This window comes from Benincasa hispida, chromosome 5, assembly GCF_027475165.1.
Source record: "Benincasa hispida cultivar pf3 chromosome 5, pf3_genome.v1.1, whole genome shotgun sequence".
Taxonomy (NCBI): Eukaryota; Viridiplantae; Streptophyta; class Magnoliopsida; order Cucurbitales; family Cucurbitaceae; genus Benincasa; species Benincasa hispida.
This window is the reverse complement of record NC_143482.1, coordinates 6,569,879-6,586,809: the sequence shown is the minus strand read 5'-3', so window position 1 is coordinate 6,586,809 and position 16,931 is coordinate 6,569,879. Positions and strand designations below refer to the sequence as shown.

Below are 16,931 nucleotides of genomic sequence, written 5' to 3'. Positions count from 1 at the left end.
TTATTTATAGTTATTTACGATTATGACCCTAGGGTTTAGAGTAGTGCGCTATATAAACTGTCTAACTCTTAGAGGCGCCGTTTTTGGTGTATTTATAAAACATTGTTTCTAATAATATTGTTCTCCTTCTGTCCCATTAACGTAGCTAATACACTATTAGTGAACCATGTATATCCGTGTGTTAATACTTTTTACGTTTTTTGTATTCTTTAATTGTCAATTTCATAACACTATAGATAAGAGAAGAACTTACCTTGGAATATGATTTTGAATAAGTTCGTCTGTGAAGAAACAAACTTCTTTAAAACTACAGTATTTTGCTAATAAGTTTTGAATTTTATATATATTTATAATAAGTTTTAAAGCATTTATTTAAAAACAAACAAACTACTCCCATGTATGAAAAAAACTGGTGTAAATGATTTTGTTTTTGCCATTTAATTCTATATAAAAAATAATAATTCAAAGATGTTAAGTCTTAATTTTCAACTACAATCTTATGTACAAAAACGAATCGTTAATTAATGGTTGTAATTCATTGTAAATTAAATAATTGATATAAAGTCAAAATAGTTATAAATAAATAAATCTTACTTATCTAAAATTGTAATAAAATTGTGTTGACTTTAAACATCTCGTCATGAATTTTCATCCATAAGGATAGACAAACTTAAGCTTTTGTTTTTAAAAAACAAAAAACAAAAAACAAGAAAAAAAAAAACAAAAACGACTTTTTTCAACCATCAACCAAACTTGGTTGAAAATATATAAAGCTCATATATGATTTAAAAGTTTATCGATCACAAAAACTACGGACCATTATTAAATTTACGTGAATTTGTTAATATGGACATTAATTTACTAAATTTTTTGTTAAAAAAAATCTTGTGGAATGTCAACGGAGGTAAGTTTTTCTTTTCAACAATAAATGAGGTGTGAATTTGGACCTTTGATAATTTGATTATCAATATAATATCTTAATTAATTAAATTATGTTCAAATTAACCATCATGCATAAATTTAGTTAGTTTAAATTATAAACTATTTTCAAAAACAAAAAAATGAGCTAACTTATTGGGCTTTTTGTACAGATGACCCAAATTGGGACGGGTAAATGGGATCTACTCTACTTTTTGAAAATGTGAGTTTTTTTTTACCCTTTGTTGACGTCAACATCGGATGAAACTACTATGAAATCCTCGTGTGCACGTAGAAATGGTCAATCTCACTCTTGGCTCTCTCGCTCCTCTTTCTTTCGTTTCCTTTCTTTCTCATACAGATCACTCTTCTCTCTCTTGCTCCTTTCTGTCCCGCTCTTCGCCCGTCTCATTCTACAGCTTCATTAGAGAAGAACGAGTTTGAGCGTTCGTCGTCGTTGGAGGAGCAAAAAAGAAGATCAAGAGAGAAGAATAAAGAGGAAAAAGGAAAAGGAAAAGGAAGAAGAACGCAGGAGAAGAAGAACGACAACAAAGAAGAAGGAAAAATAAAAGAAAAATAAAAAGACGAAGAAAATGCATAATAACAAGAGAAGAAGAAAACATAAAAGAAAAAATCGTGGAGGAAGAGATAAAAATAAAATAGGGGTAAATTGATAAAATTGCTTGAAGATGGTGTAAACAATAGGTAAAAAATCTTTGGTTTTAAAAAAGTAGGTTATTTTTCATTTTGAGCCTCCAAATGGGTCACCCATGCCATTTTCTCTCCAACTTATTTACAAATAGGAATTTCTACATTAAAAAAACCTTAAAAATAGACCCATATTATATTAATATCTTGAACATTTCATTTTTAACATAAAAGAAAAAAATAAAGAAAAACTATTGGTCTCTCTTTTTCACTTATACAGTGACTATTTACAATTTAGCTCTCACCTACGTTATATATATATATTTTTCTCTCTCTCCCGTACATATTCTCTCTCACATGCATATATTCTCTCCCTCATGCTTCAAGGTCATTTCTTCTTCCTTCCTCTCTTTTCTCCTTCTTCCCCTCTCTTTTTTCCTTCTGTGAGTTACCGGGAGAGATGGATAGCGTGGGGCAACATGGGACGACAAGAACGACAATGGCGAACTCAGAGCGGACGAGCGACAATGAAGGATTCAAAGCAAATGAGCAGCAATGACAGACTTGGAGTAGATGAATGACAGACCCAATTCAACTTTTAATTTTATTTTTTTTCTATTTTTTATATATATTGTGATATATATGTACTTTTTTTTTAGTTTCTATAGGAAATTTGATATATAATGTGGTATATATATTCGTTTATTTGATATAAACAAGAGTGTTTTTTTTAATTGACTTCATGTATTATGATACCTATATTGTGGTCTAAATGAAATTTGTGAAGATTTATATACTGTGTATATTTCATATATTGGTTTATACTGTGATTTATGTCAAACATTGAGTCAATCTCTAATTTATAAACTGTAGTATATTTTATATATTGGTTAAAATATTTTTGAATACCTAACAAAATGCTCTAATGTATATTTAAAATAGTCATGAATCCGTAAAAATATTCTAAGGTATATTTAAAATAATCATTAATCCGTCAAAAAAGCCGATAAGTTGATATGTGAAAACCAATGTAAATAGAAAATAAAATTTTATTAAATGCATTTTTCAATTTGGAAAATAGGAAAAAAAAATACAATAAATATATTTTCTCTCTCCAATTGATAAATGAGAAAAAATTATATTAAATATATTTTCTCTCTTTAGTATTTTCTCTCCCCATAATTAAAGTAGCTTTGAAAATAGGAAAAAATATATAAAAAATGGATATAAATAAATGAAAAATGGTATAATTGTCCAAAATTAACCCTAAAAACCATATTTGTAAAAAAAAAATCAAATTTTAAGACATTTATGAAATATAAGGTTTTATTTTAGGTCTTCTATATAGAAGAAACCCCTTACAAATATAGTAAAATGTTGCTGTCATGAGTGATAGACTACAATAAACTTTTATATCTAAGCGATACACCGTGATAAATTTCTATTATTGATAGTGACATTTTACCATACTTAAAAATATTTTGAAGGGTCTTACCATTTAAAATAATTACCCATAAATTATTCCTCACCTTTTTTAAGTAAAAGTATCCCTCATAAATTTTAGTTGGTTTAAAGTATCAATCATAATTTCAATCCCCTAAATCCTACCTTAAAATTATTTTAACGAAGGGGAGGAAAAAAAGGAAAACTAACTAGTAAACTATGGAGGATGAAATTCAATAATAATAGTAAAAGATTTTAGATCAATATAAATTAGGTAAATTAAAAGTTTAATCTCTAAACATTCATGGTTGTATCTAATAGGTCAATAGATTTTCAATTTCGTGTCTAACAAAATATTAAAGCCTCGTTTGGTAACTATTTTATTTTGGATTTTTGTTTTGAAAATTAAGTTTATGGACACTTCTTCTGCCTCCAAATTTCTTCATTGTTATCTACTTTCATCAATGATTTAAAAAACCAAGTAAGATTTTGAGAACTAAAAATAGTAGCTTTCAAAAAGTTGTTTGTGGAATTTGGCTAATAATTCAATCATTTTACTTTCAAATCATTATAAGAATTGTAGACGAAATAGGTTTAATTTTAAAAAAATAAAAACAAAAAATCGAATGGTTACCAAACAGGGTCCAAATTTTCAGTTTTATATCTAATCGGTTCATGAATTTAATAAATATCAAATAAACTGACATATTAAATACAAAATTGAAAACTTAGTTAAGATATTAAACATAAAATCTAGTTCAAGGATTTATTAAATACTTCTGAAAGCACAATAACTTGTTAGACACAAAATTAAAAATTGAAGAATATACTAATCACTTAATCACTTAATAAAGTTCAAAAACTTAGTTGACACGAACATGAAATTTTAGGAGGTTAAACTTATAATTTAACTATAAAAATATGTTTTTGTCAGTCACATCACTACTTGAATAATAATTTGCATCGACTTTTTAGATCAAGTAGATAAAAATAAGTTTTTCTTTAGTTCAATAATTATGGAAGTGAGGATTAAATCATGACTTTTGAAAAGACAATAAGTGTGGATGATTAAAAAAAACATATGATTTAATTATATCTTTTGGGAAAAATACATTCTTAGTTCCTAAATTTTGGGTTTAATTTCTATTTGGTTCCTAGATTTTAAAATATTAGATTTTTAATTCTTAAATTTTGAGTTTGACTTTAATTTAGTCATAAATTTCAAAATATTACATTTATAATCCTTAAGATTTGAGTTTTTGTTTCAAATCGGTCTCTATATTTCAAGATTTATACTTTTAACATCAATTTTTTGTTAAATACTCACTAATTATCTTTGCATTCATGCTTTTCTTAATTTTAAATAATTATGAAGTGATATTTTTAAATTAATTTAATTAATTATGATTTTTTAAATTCTATAAATTAATTAATAGACATTAACACTAAATATTAAAAGTGGGTATTTAGTAAAAAAAAGATCGACCTTAAAGTGTAAAATTTGAAACCTAAGAACCAAATTCAAACAATGTTTAGACCCAAGGGTAAAATATAACCTTGTGAAACTTAGACTAAGGTCACGTTTACCAATCTGTAATAAAAATTGGTATAATCATAATGTGATTTCATTGATAGATCAATCATAGTAGGTCACAATCGCAAATGTAATTGAATTGTTTTTTTGTTACTTTTACTTATAATTATAAATCTACCACATTTATGATTATCTTAAGGTAAACGTGTCCTAAATTAAAATCATACTCAAAATTTAAGGATTAAAAACGTAAAATTTTGAAAACTAAGAATAAAAACAAACAATCCCAAAACTTATGGGCTACAAGATATTTTTCCTATATGTTATAACACGTTTGATGACTTTGTCAGTTGTGGTTAAGACGAGGGAAATTCAGAGCTGAATTCAAGAAGCTGACCATTGACTTTTATGAAAAGTTTTTGGTTAAATTAATTAATAATAAAAACTAAAATTAAGAAATTTGCGAAGGAAAAACAAACAAAAATATCGTAAGGTGGAAGAGTGGCCACCAATGCATATAAGACTACACTCCATAACCACCAAGTGCCGTAGTCCCTCAGCAGCCTGACAGAAGAATCACCATACTAAATTATAATTGCTTCTTCATTATGGTACTTCATACAAAAAATGTGTATAATCCACACATCTCAATCTCGAAAGGGAGAGATTACTCAAATTTATATCTCGGATTTATGAAAAATTGTCAAAATTAGTATCCAAAAGTTTTCATCTTTCAAATCTAGCACCTTGTAATGGTTATTTTCAGTCCATCTCGACCGAAATCAACCGCTAAGATTCAAATGTTGAATTTTTCCGATGAAATCTCGAATAGGAGTGCAATCAATTATGATCCATCTAGAAAACCCATTTGAATAACTAGTAAATCCATTTGGAAATTAGAAAATTGTAGAAAGAGAAATTGAGTAAATGAGATTTAGTAAAGATAACCAAATTTGGAGAATTTTTTAAAAGATATTGTTATTTTTGGGGATTTAATCCAGCTCAGCATTTGTGTGATTCATGTGGTAATTATCAGAACTGGGGCCAACTCACTTTGGTTACTAACAAACATAGAATTACTACTTGAACTCTGTAGCTTGTGAAGTATTTTGGTGTGAACAAGTTTTGTTCATCTTGCTGAGATTGTTCTGATTGTATTTACTCTCCCCTTTGAGGATGTTCGCTCATCTTGATTCTTCTCTCTTTTAACTCGCTGTTTTTCTTTATATTTGTAAAAATCAGTAGAATCTCAATATTGATCCTGAGCGAAATTCATCGGAAAAAACATAAAACAGTTGATCGGATGAAAGAATGAACCGAGAGGCACTATTTCTCAAAGATGAAACTTTTGGGCAATTTTCCATTTTTTAATCCACATCCAACTTTTATATGTGAGAGCGGTCACAGTATGACGGACTCATTAAATATTGGTTCTCTGTCTCTTTGCAATTATTTTAAATCAAAGTCTGACTTAGAATCTGAATAATTTTTGGATGGCTCCTGAAGTCATTCTGACCTCAAGATGAGGTAAAGGGCTTTATTTTGGAAGGAGGATTGGTTCTATGGAAGATTTCTGATTCCTGCAAAAGTTTGAATAGAAATCATACACAATTCTGATGGGTATTCAATTCATTATCAAAATAGAAAGGACAAGTAGTAAGAAACAAACAGTGCTACAACTAGCAAACTAAAATTGCATCTCCAAGAGTAGAATATCAGCTTGAACCCTTTTTCCCAGCTCAGATTGGTTGACCTTTTGGAACAATCTGATCTTTGATCCACATGTATATGGGAACCAGCACATAGTATGTAGCTGCCAAGGCTCCCAGAAGGAAGCGATACAGAAACACAAATGGATTTACGGGTTTCGACACGTCCTCTTCCTTGGGACCAAGCTGAAAAGAAATACATTTAACACTCAGGAAGTTAAATTTGGAAGTAAAACCAAACTTACAAAGAACAAGACAATTTATGTTGGATATGCGACATAGTTCCCAGGCAGCATAAAATTTCAATATGTATATTTAAATATTTTATAAGTTTCTAAACTTTAAATTTTCGCCAACATGAGCGTAGCTCAACTGGTATAGTGCTTGTACTATCGACCTCGATGTCAAAGGTTCGATTCTCCCACCTCACCCTTTAATTACAATACCTTTACAAAAGAAAAAATATTATGACATAGTTAAAGATTTCACACTGCAGATCATCACTCGACTTTTATGATTTTGACGTCTTGATGCAGATGATTGTGTTCATAATTGTTTGTGGCTTGAACTGAGTGTACATGTCTCATGTCATGATTTCAAAAACTAATTCCATATGATAACCATGTACTTGGCTTTTGCAAAAGTTCGGCTATTCATAATTGTTTGTGGCTTGATTAAGTGTTCATATCAAAGTCTTGATTTCCAAGAACTGAACGTGAACCCATATGATAACCATCATTGTACTGATTGTTTTTAGATGCATCCTAGCAAAGGTGCAAAGCAGAATCCCAAGAAGTTTTGGGGCAGCATGAACCATGTTCTAATATGTAAATAGGAATGGATTTGGAGGAATTAAAATAAAAAATGCAAACATGTCAAATACAAACCGAATGTTAATTCAAAAAAAAAAATTGGTGAATGCTAAAACTCAAGTTCGACCTCTCTCTCACCCACACATTATTAAGTTATAATCCTAACCATCTAGATTCTCTCTTCTCGAGCCAGAGCCAGAGGCCTGAATTTCGGAGTCTATACTTATAGAAGTGAGATGATTAGAAATCCTATGAGATAAGGGAATACCGAGATCTATAATTTAGCAATTTTTTCACAAACTTATCAACTTTGAGAGTTTATGATAATATCAATCAGAGCACACTGTTAATTAGCCGTGCTGGACGACTTAAAAGAAGAGCAGATAAGCAATCTTATACTAATACCATATTATTGCTCTATTATTAACCATTTCTCACAATACCAAAGAAAAAAGTTACATATTAAATAGACTCTGACACTAATATGGACACAAACTAAGAAAAAGGCATAACACGTGTAAAACAACAATCTATCCAAAGGCCTGCCGTTCTGACAATGGATGCAAGTTATATCACAATGACAATCAGATATGATGAATCAGGATCATTACAACAACCTACAACATAGGTTGAAAATGGGGAAAAGAATTACCTGCAAAGGAGAGTCACCAGAATATGGTTTCACGCCAGTCACAGAACATCCCATGATCAGACCGTGGCGACGAACTCCTCGATACCATTTTGGGCCAATCCTTTTCAATTGGACGTCCTTAAATCCAGCATTTGTGAACCATTGAATATACTCCTCTTCCTTTGGGAAAAGCATCCACACATCTGCAAAGAAGCGAGACAACCAAAACGTTGGGTACACTGGACCAATTATGCACGCTTTTCCTCCAAGTTTCAAGACCCTATATGCTTCCTTGATGCCACGTTGTGGATCTGGCCAATATTCAATACTGAGCAGAGATATCATAAAAAAAGATCAGAGCTACCACTAAACCTCTCTCTCTTGTTCTCTCACATACTAAAAAAAATGTAAATGTATAACACGTAGTACCCTTATACTTAAAAATCACTTCTCCATCCTCCAACTCTAATTATTAAATCACTGATTGACCCAAAAACTTAAGTTGATAAGTGAAAGTAAATTTAATAATATATCATCTAACACTTCCCTTCACTTTTGGGCTTGAAATATATAGAAGATCCAACAAGTGGAAATCAATATTATTTGGGGAGGAAATAAAATTGCAGTAGATTGAACACAAGACCTTCAGGACCATCTTCTTTGATACCATGTTAAATCACTAATTGACCCAAAAGTTGATGGGTGAAGGTAAATTTAATATTATATCATCTAAAAATAATCACTTTATATCAAAAAACTAATTACAGATTCCTAAAGTTAATTTGAGCTGAAATGATTCCCAAACCACATGCAGCCACATTTAAAACTTCTAAGTTATTCATCAAATGGGAATGACTCACTTCTTAAGTCTTGATATGACAATGCAAGATTCAAAGTAAACATATTCTAAATTTGGTCTTCTTTCAGGGTGATTCACAAATTTTTCACTTAAAAACAAGATCCCTAATACTTCAGTTCAAACCAGTAAATTAACATAAGGAAACACACATTACAAAACAACATGCACAAAAGAAAACTAAGAAGAGTTTTAACGGTAAGTAAACCTTCCAGCAGAAATATATCTATCTGCATAATCAGTACGAAATGGAAGATCCTCAGCATCCCCTTCAATAATTTTGCAGTCTTTCAATGGCTCTTTCTGCTTAGCCTTAGCAAGCTGATGAGGCGATTGGTCAAGAATGGTCACATTTTTGGCATCCACATGCTTCACTATCCCTAAAGTGGTAAAGCCAGTGCCACCACCAACATCCACCACAATCATATTTCTATCGCTGAGATCCGCAGGCTCAAGAGCTTCGTCCCTCATATCCTCAGTCCAATGCCCGGGGTTTATGATGTGGTCGTACACAATCGAGAGAAACCTATAAAACCAAAAGGCCTCTTTCTTGTGTTGAATAAACCTAGGCTGAGAAGCAGGCCGTGAAGCAGAAAGACTGCATTTAGGCGCCATGGAAACAGCCTTGGAACACCCAAAACTGGAAACTAAACCTAATTGAGGGAAATTCCTCCCATGGAGATTGGAACCAGAAAAACCCAATCCTCTAGTGAGCTTGAGGCATTCAGCTCCATTGAGCATTGCAGAAGCCATAATTTAAACGTAACAAACAATCTAGTAGGCAAAGATAGCGAAATTTGACAAAATGGGTGGACAATTTCAGAGCTTATCAAGAAACCCAACGACCAAAATCGACTAGTTTATCGGTTGTGGAAGTGAATTGGTAGTGTACATGCATGCAGTGGCGTGAAGGAATTGATAATGTCAATGGTGAGAGGAAGGGGAAAGTGGAGCTTACCGCTACGGCAACAACAGCTGCCTGAGTGAGATGGACGGTTGAGAGGATGGAATGTGTGGAATAGAAAGAGTTAACGCTAATGCCACTCGTGAGCCGAGCAAATTGTGTGGCGCTACTTCCTTCTTTACACAAATTTCCAATTACAAAACGATCGGTTCCTTTTTTTTTTTTTTTTTTTTTTTTTCTCTCCTTACATCTTCTTTGTTGTTGTTAAGTGCCTTTGAGATACTGAATTGAAATAGGATGTCCATAATTTATATATTTGTAGATTTCATATATTTGTATTTAGAATGTAGAATTATTTGGCCCAAATTCATATATTTGTATTTCGAGTGCAGAATTCTGGGCATTTGATACAGTTTCTTTAACTCTCAATAATATGTTTTTATGATTACTATTTTTGTTTTGAAACATTTTTATTCAATAATTCTAATATTTGTTTGAATAAAACATGGATTGCATTTTTTTATCTTTTAATTTTTAAGACTTTTCTTTCTTTCTTTTTGGGCAATGAACAACTATTAACTCATTACATGTAGAAATATGCTTAAATAAAATGAGAAACTAAACCGAAATCCAAATTTTTTATTCTAGCTAATTTTTCTCTATGAATTTCATTATCATATTTTTTTCTTTTTCTTCTTCTTTTTATTGTTGCTCTATATTTTTACTATGTCATGAATTTTTTTAAATTAAATCTCCTATATCATCGTAACAACCAATGAAATGTCACCAAGTTTCTTCAACAATTTCACTTTCATTTTCTCTAAATTTGGAGGATCTTCAAATAACAAATCTGTATTTTTCACTAATTCTTATTGAAAAATGTTTCAATTTTTTTTTTCATTTTATGGTTTTTTTTGTTATATGTTACATACTTTTCAACTACATATATATTTTTCGTTTAAATATTCTTAACATTCATTTAATATGTGAATTCATTACGTATAAATATAGCACTTAATGTAGACAAAATAATATTTTTTTTATATAATCAACAACCCTACAACATACTTTGACAGTCATCGGTCTTATAGTAGTTGGAAATGGTTGTTGAAGTTGATTATTAAAGATGATTTTTTATAGAGTTTGTAGTTGGAGGTGGTTGTCGGAGCCTAAAGTTGGTCACATGAAAGTGTATTAGAGTTGGTTGTCGAAGTTTGTCATCAGAAGTGGTTTTCGAACCTCAGAGTTGGTTGGGCGAAAGTGGTTGTCGAAGTTGATCATCAAAGATGATTTTCGTTAAAGATTGTAGTCAGAGGTAATTTTCAGAGCCCGAAGTTAGTCGCATGAAGGTGGTATTAGAGTTGGTTGTCAGAGTTTGTCATCGAAGGTGGTTGTCGAAGTCTCGAGTTAGTCATCGGAGTTGCCCGCTCAAAGGTGATCATCGAAGATGATTTTCATTAGAGTTTGTATTCGGAAGTGGTTGTCGGAGTTGGTCATCGGAGTTTGTTATTGGAGCCAATTAGTCGTTGGAGTTGGTAGCACGAAGGTGGTCGTCGAAGTTAGATCACCGGAGGTGGTTGTCAGAGGCCATAAATTGGTTGTCTGAGTTCGCTGCACGAAGGTTATTGGAGCTTGAAGTTGGTCGCCAGAGCTGTCATCAGAGGTGATTGTCGGAGTTCGAATTTCGTCTCCAGAATTGTCATTGAAGATGGTTGTCAGAGACCGGAGTTGGTCACTAGAGTTGTCATCAAAGGTGGTTATCAGAGCTTGCAGTTAGTTCTCGGAGTGTGACAGTGGCGATGGTTGAAGCCATTGAAAACATGGGAAGAACGGAGAGTTGGGATGAGTTGTGGTGAATTGGTAAAATATACCAACTCAACTCCACTAACATTTAAAATTGGTGGGTCAAACAATGAGTTGGCATATTATACCAACTCAACTCAACTCATGTTGGTGAGGGAAACACCCACTAAAAAATTAGGCTATGGTTTAAATCCTATTTTGGTTCCCAACTTTGAATTGTGTTCTATCTTAGTTCTTAAACTTCCAAAGACGTCCATTTTAATCCCTGAACTTTTAAAAAGTGCTTATTTGGTCCTTGTTATTGAGATTTTGTTAACTCATAAACATAATGGTGAGATGAATTGTATTTTTGGATGACTAGACTATCAAATAAGTTAGTCATGTTAAAAATATCTAGGGTTTCAATTGTGAATTAAATAGTAAAGTGATTTTTATAAGAGATCTCAAGTTATTTTGCATTCAAGATTTTAGCTATTCACTATTTTGACACGTTGGTTGTAGATATTTTAGTTCACCTTTATTACGCTCAACCCATGTTAGATGCAATTCATCCTTAAACAAATTTCATCTTTGAAGAATTAACATAATCTTAACAGCAGGGACTAAGGCAGCCATTTTTTTTTATTTTATTTTAGGGACCAAAATAGAACAAGATTCAAAATTCATGGACTAAAATAGGATTTAAACCTATACAAATTTGAGGGCATTTAGGACAAATGGTGGAGTTGTAAAGTTTGAGGACTCAGTGAACTCTTAGGTTCACAGTGTAAAGAGTTCATATAAGGTACAAAATCAATGTGTTTTTAGTTGTGGGGGCTTAAGCACTCCTTGAGCCAAATAAGTCCCACAACAACCACGTAACTTAGTGACTGTCAACAGACCAAGGTCACTAACCGACTCTTGTGACCATCAGTCACCGACCATAATGATCGTTGATAACCAACTGTAATGACTCGACTTCCTAGGATTTTTGTTAGGTAGTTACTATATGCATGCATACATCTGACATTTCTCATGAATTGGCTAAAAACCAAATAAATGTTATAAATTAAATAATTTTTATTAAAACTAAATAACTAAAAATCGCTAATCAGGGTACCCTTATTTTAAACAAACATTATTAGAAAATTTATTTAAAACGACCAATGGAGCAAACACTGAAAGTTTTTTAAATTCAATTACAAAATTAAGATTTTAAAACATGAAAACACGAAAACATGAGCAGAAGCATCTATGTTTTAAATTAAGATTTTAAAACATGAAAACATGCATATAGTAACATGATCACAGATTTCCTTCTATCATTCGCATCATTTCCCTTACCTAAAAAACATAACATAATAAAGGATGAATATAAAATACTCAGTATGTAACCGCACTACTGGGGTCAGACTATGCACTTATATCCAATAAATGCAACTTACTGGTGGGACATGCATATAATCAACTAAATTCATGGATGGCCATCTAGTGAGCAATTTAACTCGACCTTGAAGGAACTTTTATTCAAGAGTACCTATGAGCGAAAGCGGATCTTTCTAATTCATTGTGACAGAATTACCACATATGCATTCAAACATATTAAAATGTATTCATAATAAAGAGATCGAGAAATCATATCAGTTGAAGACTTCTTCTTCATAGCAAATCTAAAACTCGATCGTCTACCTCGAATAATCTCCACACGAACAGAAGGAAACAGAGATGACACCACCACTCAGAGCCCTCAGTATTCTTGGAGTGAGAATCCAAAGGTTGGGCTTTGTTCAGATTTGGTAGAGGGATTGAGGAAGAGAGATCGTATACAACGATCAAGCAAGTTGGAGATGAGCTCATCTATGTATAGACAAGATGCTTGATCGTTTAGGTAAAGTATACGATCGTGTAGGAAAAAGGTAAGCGATCGTCTAAACAATCGTGTAGGAAAAGGTAAACGATCATCTAAACGATCATGTAGAAAAACTAAGCGATTGTAATAATCATTTAGTAAATATCGGGAGCTAAACAATCGCTTAGGAAAAGGTAAACAATCATTTAGTAAATAACGTGCGCAGGTGTAATCATTAAGCGATTGCTTAATGATATCGTATAGGTACGCGATCATGCAAGCACTATCGTATAGGCACTGATTTTCTAAGCGATGACACACTTTTTAACACAATGTCTGCTCATCTCATGCTTAACACACCATGAGCTATTTGTGCGTCTCAAAGTGATCTTTCAACTCACTCATCTGTTATTAAAACAGAAGAGACGCTATCCCATTTTTCTTTTAACCGTCAATGAATGTGATCACATCATATTCATAACATATAAATTAATATCATATATTAATTATAGTATTTTTTCTCCACTAGATATAAATCATATTTATATTCAATTTTCTCCAAATTAATGTATCTCATACATAAAGTTAATTATATCATATATAATTAATTAGTTGAATTATATAATATATAATCTAACTCTCTCTTGTCAATTTGAACATTTCAAACTGACTAAAAAACTGACTGTTAACTTGTATCCAAGTTACCAAGGGGACCTTATGGACCTAAAGCTCGAAGCTCCAACGGTACGTGAATAGCTGACTAAACTCTTTAGTCATGATATCCACCATCCGTTAACTGCCAGACATTCCACTAAAGACTGACAGTTGAACTCTTCTTGCCATAGATATATTTCTATGTCCATTGGATATAACCAATCATCAGTACGATGACCCTTCCCAGATGCTCGTAATTACAGCAGGCCAATTTACCTTTTTGCCCCTGTAATTACATCTTTTCCTTAAGTACCACTAATCCCTCTAATGAACAATACAACATAGTCCTACTATGTTTAAACACCTCTTAGGCCATGAGAAAGTGTGTGGCGCCACATCGTTCAAGCCCCGGGATCAGCCTTAAGAGAGTAATCTATCTACTTACCCCTACTTTGGGGAAGGAGTGAACTCCATCTTGTGAAGCTGAGTTCCCAGCTCCCAAATCAGACGAATCCACAAAATGGTAGGTTTGAGTCGGTGCTCTAGCCACTCATACCCATGTAAATCAAAAGACCGCCCGCAATGACAAGAGTTCCCAACTCACTGAGGATTGAAGTCATGTTACCTATGGTCATCCTAGTGAAGTGAAGTCTCAGTCATGAATGGAGTTATATGACGAGACATTAACACTTCGAGATCAGGTTTTATACAAACTCTTTGTATAGGATGCCCCCGCTCGCATATCTACATGAATGATCAGGATCAGACTATATATCTACATGAATGATCAGGATCAGACTATCTGTGACAAGTCACAATAATTGTAACAATTCCACAAAGCGGGTCGCGTCCATAGTGGTATCAGGATAAGGTTTCCCTCCTATATCCATATACTACAGAGTATTTTGGTTGTCACTTAATACATGATCCACTTGTATGTCACTACATACATGCTTAAGTTACATAAAGACAACTAGGGATATTAAGTTTATTGGTTTTTGGTAAAATAAAAAACCTCTAAATGTACAAAGTCAATAAGTGAGGTAAATATCATATATATTATACACCATAAGCAAAGCTGTTTACAAACTACAGGACACGAGACTTTAGGGCACAAACCCCAACAGACCTAACATGCATCTGGTGGTCCAAAGGATCATAAACATAGTAGGGTACCCATCAGCACCTGATAACATAGTAGGAACCCGTCGGCACTCGGTAACATAATAGGAAACCTGTCGGCTTCCGATAACACAGTAGGAAACATGTAGGCTTCTGGTAACATAGTAGAAAACCCGTAGGCTTCCAATAACATAGTAGGAAACTCGTTAGTTTCCGGTAATATAGTAGTGTTAGAAAAGAGTAAATTGCCACTCTTATCTACAAACATATCATGCTTTCAGTAAATTTCACAACATAAATCATAATATATATCTCATAGTCTCATCTTAATCATATCAGTAACATACTAGAATTGTAATCTATATCAATAATATATTTTAATCAACATGCTCACAAAATAGTTCTAGTCATATCTTGACTCTCAATTCATCCAGTCAAATCTACTAAATCATAATGTCTAAGTCGTCTGGCTCAAAGGCGGATCCAGAGTAAGATTACTTATCTCAAATTAAGTCTAAAAATATTATCGCGACAACAAACTCCACAAATTCTTGAATTAAAACCTAGGACACAACCCAAACTTAGATTAAATCTATAGGGCCTAAATCCAATCATAGAACTAACCAATAGACATCCAAACAATTCCAAATAACTTTACCTAAAGTGATATTTAATCCAAACCGCTTCCAATCTTCTCAATAGTATAGTTCTAGATCAACCACCAAAATTTAGGATTAAAAACCCAAAATTGCAACATCAAAAATTAATCCAAAAGGGTTCCAAATTTGATACTCACCAAAAATACTCATGAAGGATCAGTAACATTTGATAAACTCATGAAGGCTCTCCAAGTCTTGAATCTAAAATCCAAACACAGTGGGTGAAGATGAATCGACGCCAAACCCTAATGGATATTCAAGTTTTTCAAGAAAATCCACAAAAAATCACCCTAACAAACTAATCCTTACCCTGTTGGGTTTTATGTCCTAAAAACTCATGGTTTGTGAATGTTAAACATATTATATTACTAATAAAGATGTTACTGAGGATTATTCAATAAAACTATTATTGAATATGTGAATTGCATATTTCATTTTAGAGAACACTAAATCCAATCAACCAAAATCCATGACTATAACGTGAATACTTGGACTTTATGTAGCGAATAAAAGTGGATCAAGTTCGATTAAATAGTCTAAACGATCTATAGTTTACGAATAAGATTGGGTACCTTTATGGCAACGCTATCGGATGTAGTCCACTTTGCATTTAGTACAAACGACATGATCCTAAATCGTTTATGTGGAGACATGTGAGTGGGGGTATCCTGTGTAAAGAGTTTGTATAAGACCGAACCAAGAAATAAGTCAATCTTACTTTATAATGTTGTTTACTATTTAAGACTGACTATTTCAAAGTGATGACTTAGGTAACTTGACCTTAATCCTGAGCTAACTATGAACTTCTGTTTATTCGGGATATCCTTAGATTTACATAGGTGAAGGTTCACTTAACAATGCCAGCTCAATAAGCCCTCCCCCCATTTCAAGACCGGATAGATAGTCAGAGACATAGGGTGCAAGACGGAATTTACTCCTACCCGCTTTTAGGGATAATAGAGAAGTTGTTCCCTTAAGTATTGACTCGAGGTCTTGATCAAGAGGCCTCACCCTTTCTTTGGCCCATGAAGGACTCAGTTTGGTAATTGGATCACAAACCAATTGTCCATTAGAGGAACAGTGGGACTTAAGGAGTAAGATGCAATCTCAAAGGTAAAAAAACTTTTGACTCATCCATTATTACGAACAACCTATGAATGGTTGACTTACAGATTATGGTTATTTCAAGTAGATAGAAATATATCTGCGGTAGTTAACTAATGTCGGTTAATTGGGTTAAAGAGTTTTGTCGGTTAATCTCAGATTGTTGGAGCCCATGATCTGTAGGTCCATTAGGTCCCCTTACTAGCTTATATCGAACTAAACCTTAGAATAGTGTGACAAATGAGTTTGAAGTTTTTGAATTTAAATTTTGGAGTAAAGTGTTAAATATATCCGATATATTTAACC

At 32.5% G+C, this 16,931-nt stretch overlaps 1 protein-coding gene across 1 annotated transcript; it reads right to left on the bottom strand.

Annotated features, from left to right (window-relative positions):
- Nucleotides 1-6,097: 6,097 nt before the first annotated feature.
- Nucleotides 6,098-9,744, bottom strand: APG1 (S-adenosyl-L-methionine-dependent methyltransferases superfamily protein). Its single transcript, XM_039032080.2, has 3 exons — nt 8,760-9,744; nt 7,717-8,023; nt 6,098-6,438 (listed from the first exon to the last, which is right to left on the bottom strand). The coding sequence occupies exons 1-3, from the start codon at nt 9,302-9,304 to the stop codon at nt 6,283-6,285; spliced, it is 1,008 nt and encodes a 335-aa protein (XP_038888008.1). The 5' UTR covers nt 9,305-9,744; the 3' UTR covers nt 6,098-6,282.
- Between the last annotated feature and the right edge of the window lie 7,187 nt (nt 9,745-16,931).

Excerpts from the sequence above, each read along its gene's own strand:
- APG1 (XM_039032080.2), bottom strand. The coding sequence starts at position 9,304 with ATGGCTTCTGCAATGCTCAATGGAGCTGAATGCCTCAAGCTCACTAGA. Across the intron at positions 8,024-8,759 it reads AGATATATTTCTGCTGGAAG|TATTGAATATTGGCCAGATC; the intron begins GTTTACTTACCG and ends ATCTCTGCTCAG. Across the intron at positions 6,439-7,716 it reads CTGGTGACTCTCCTTTGCAG|CTTGGTCCCAAGGAAGAGGA; the intron begins GTAATTCTTTTC and ends ATTTCTTTTCAG.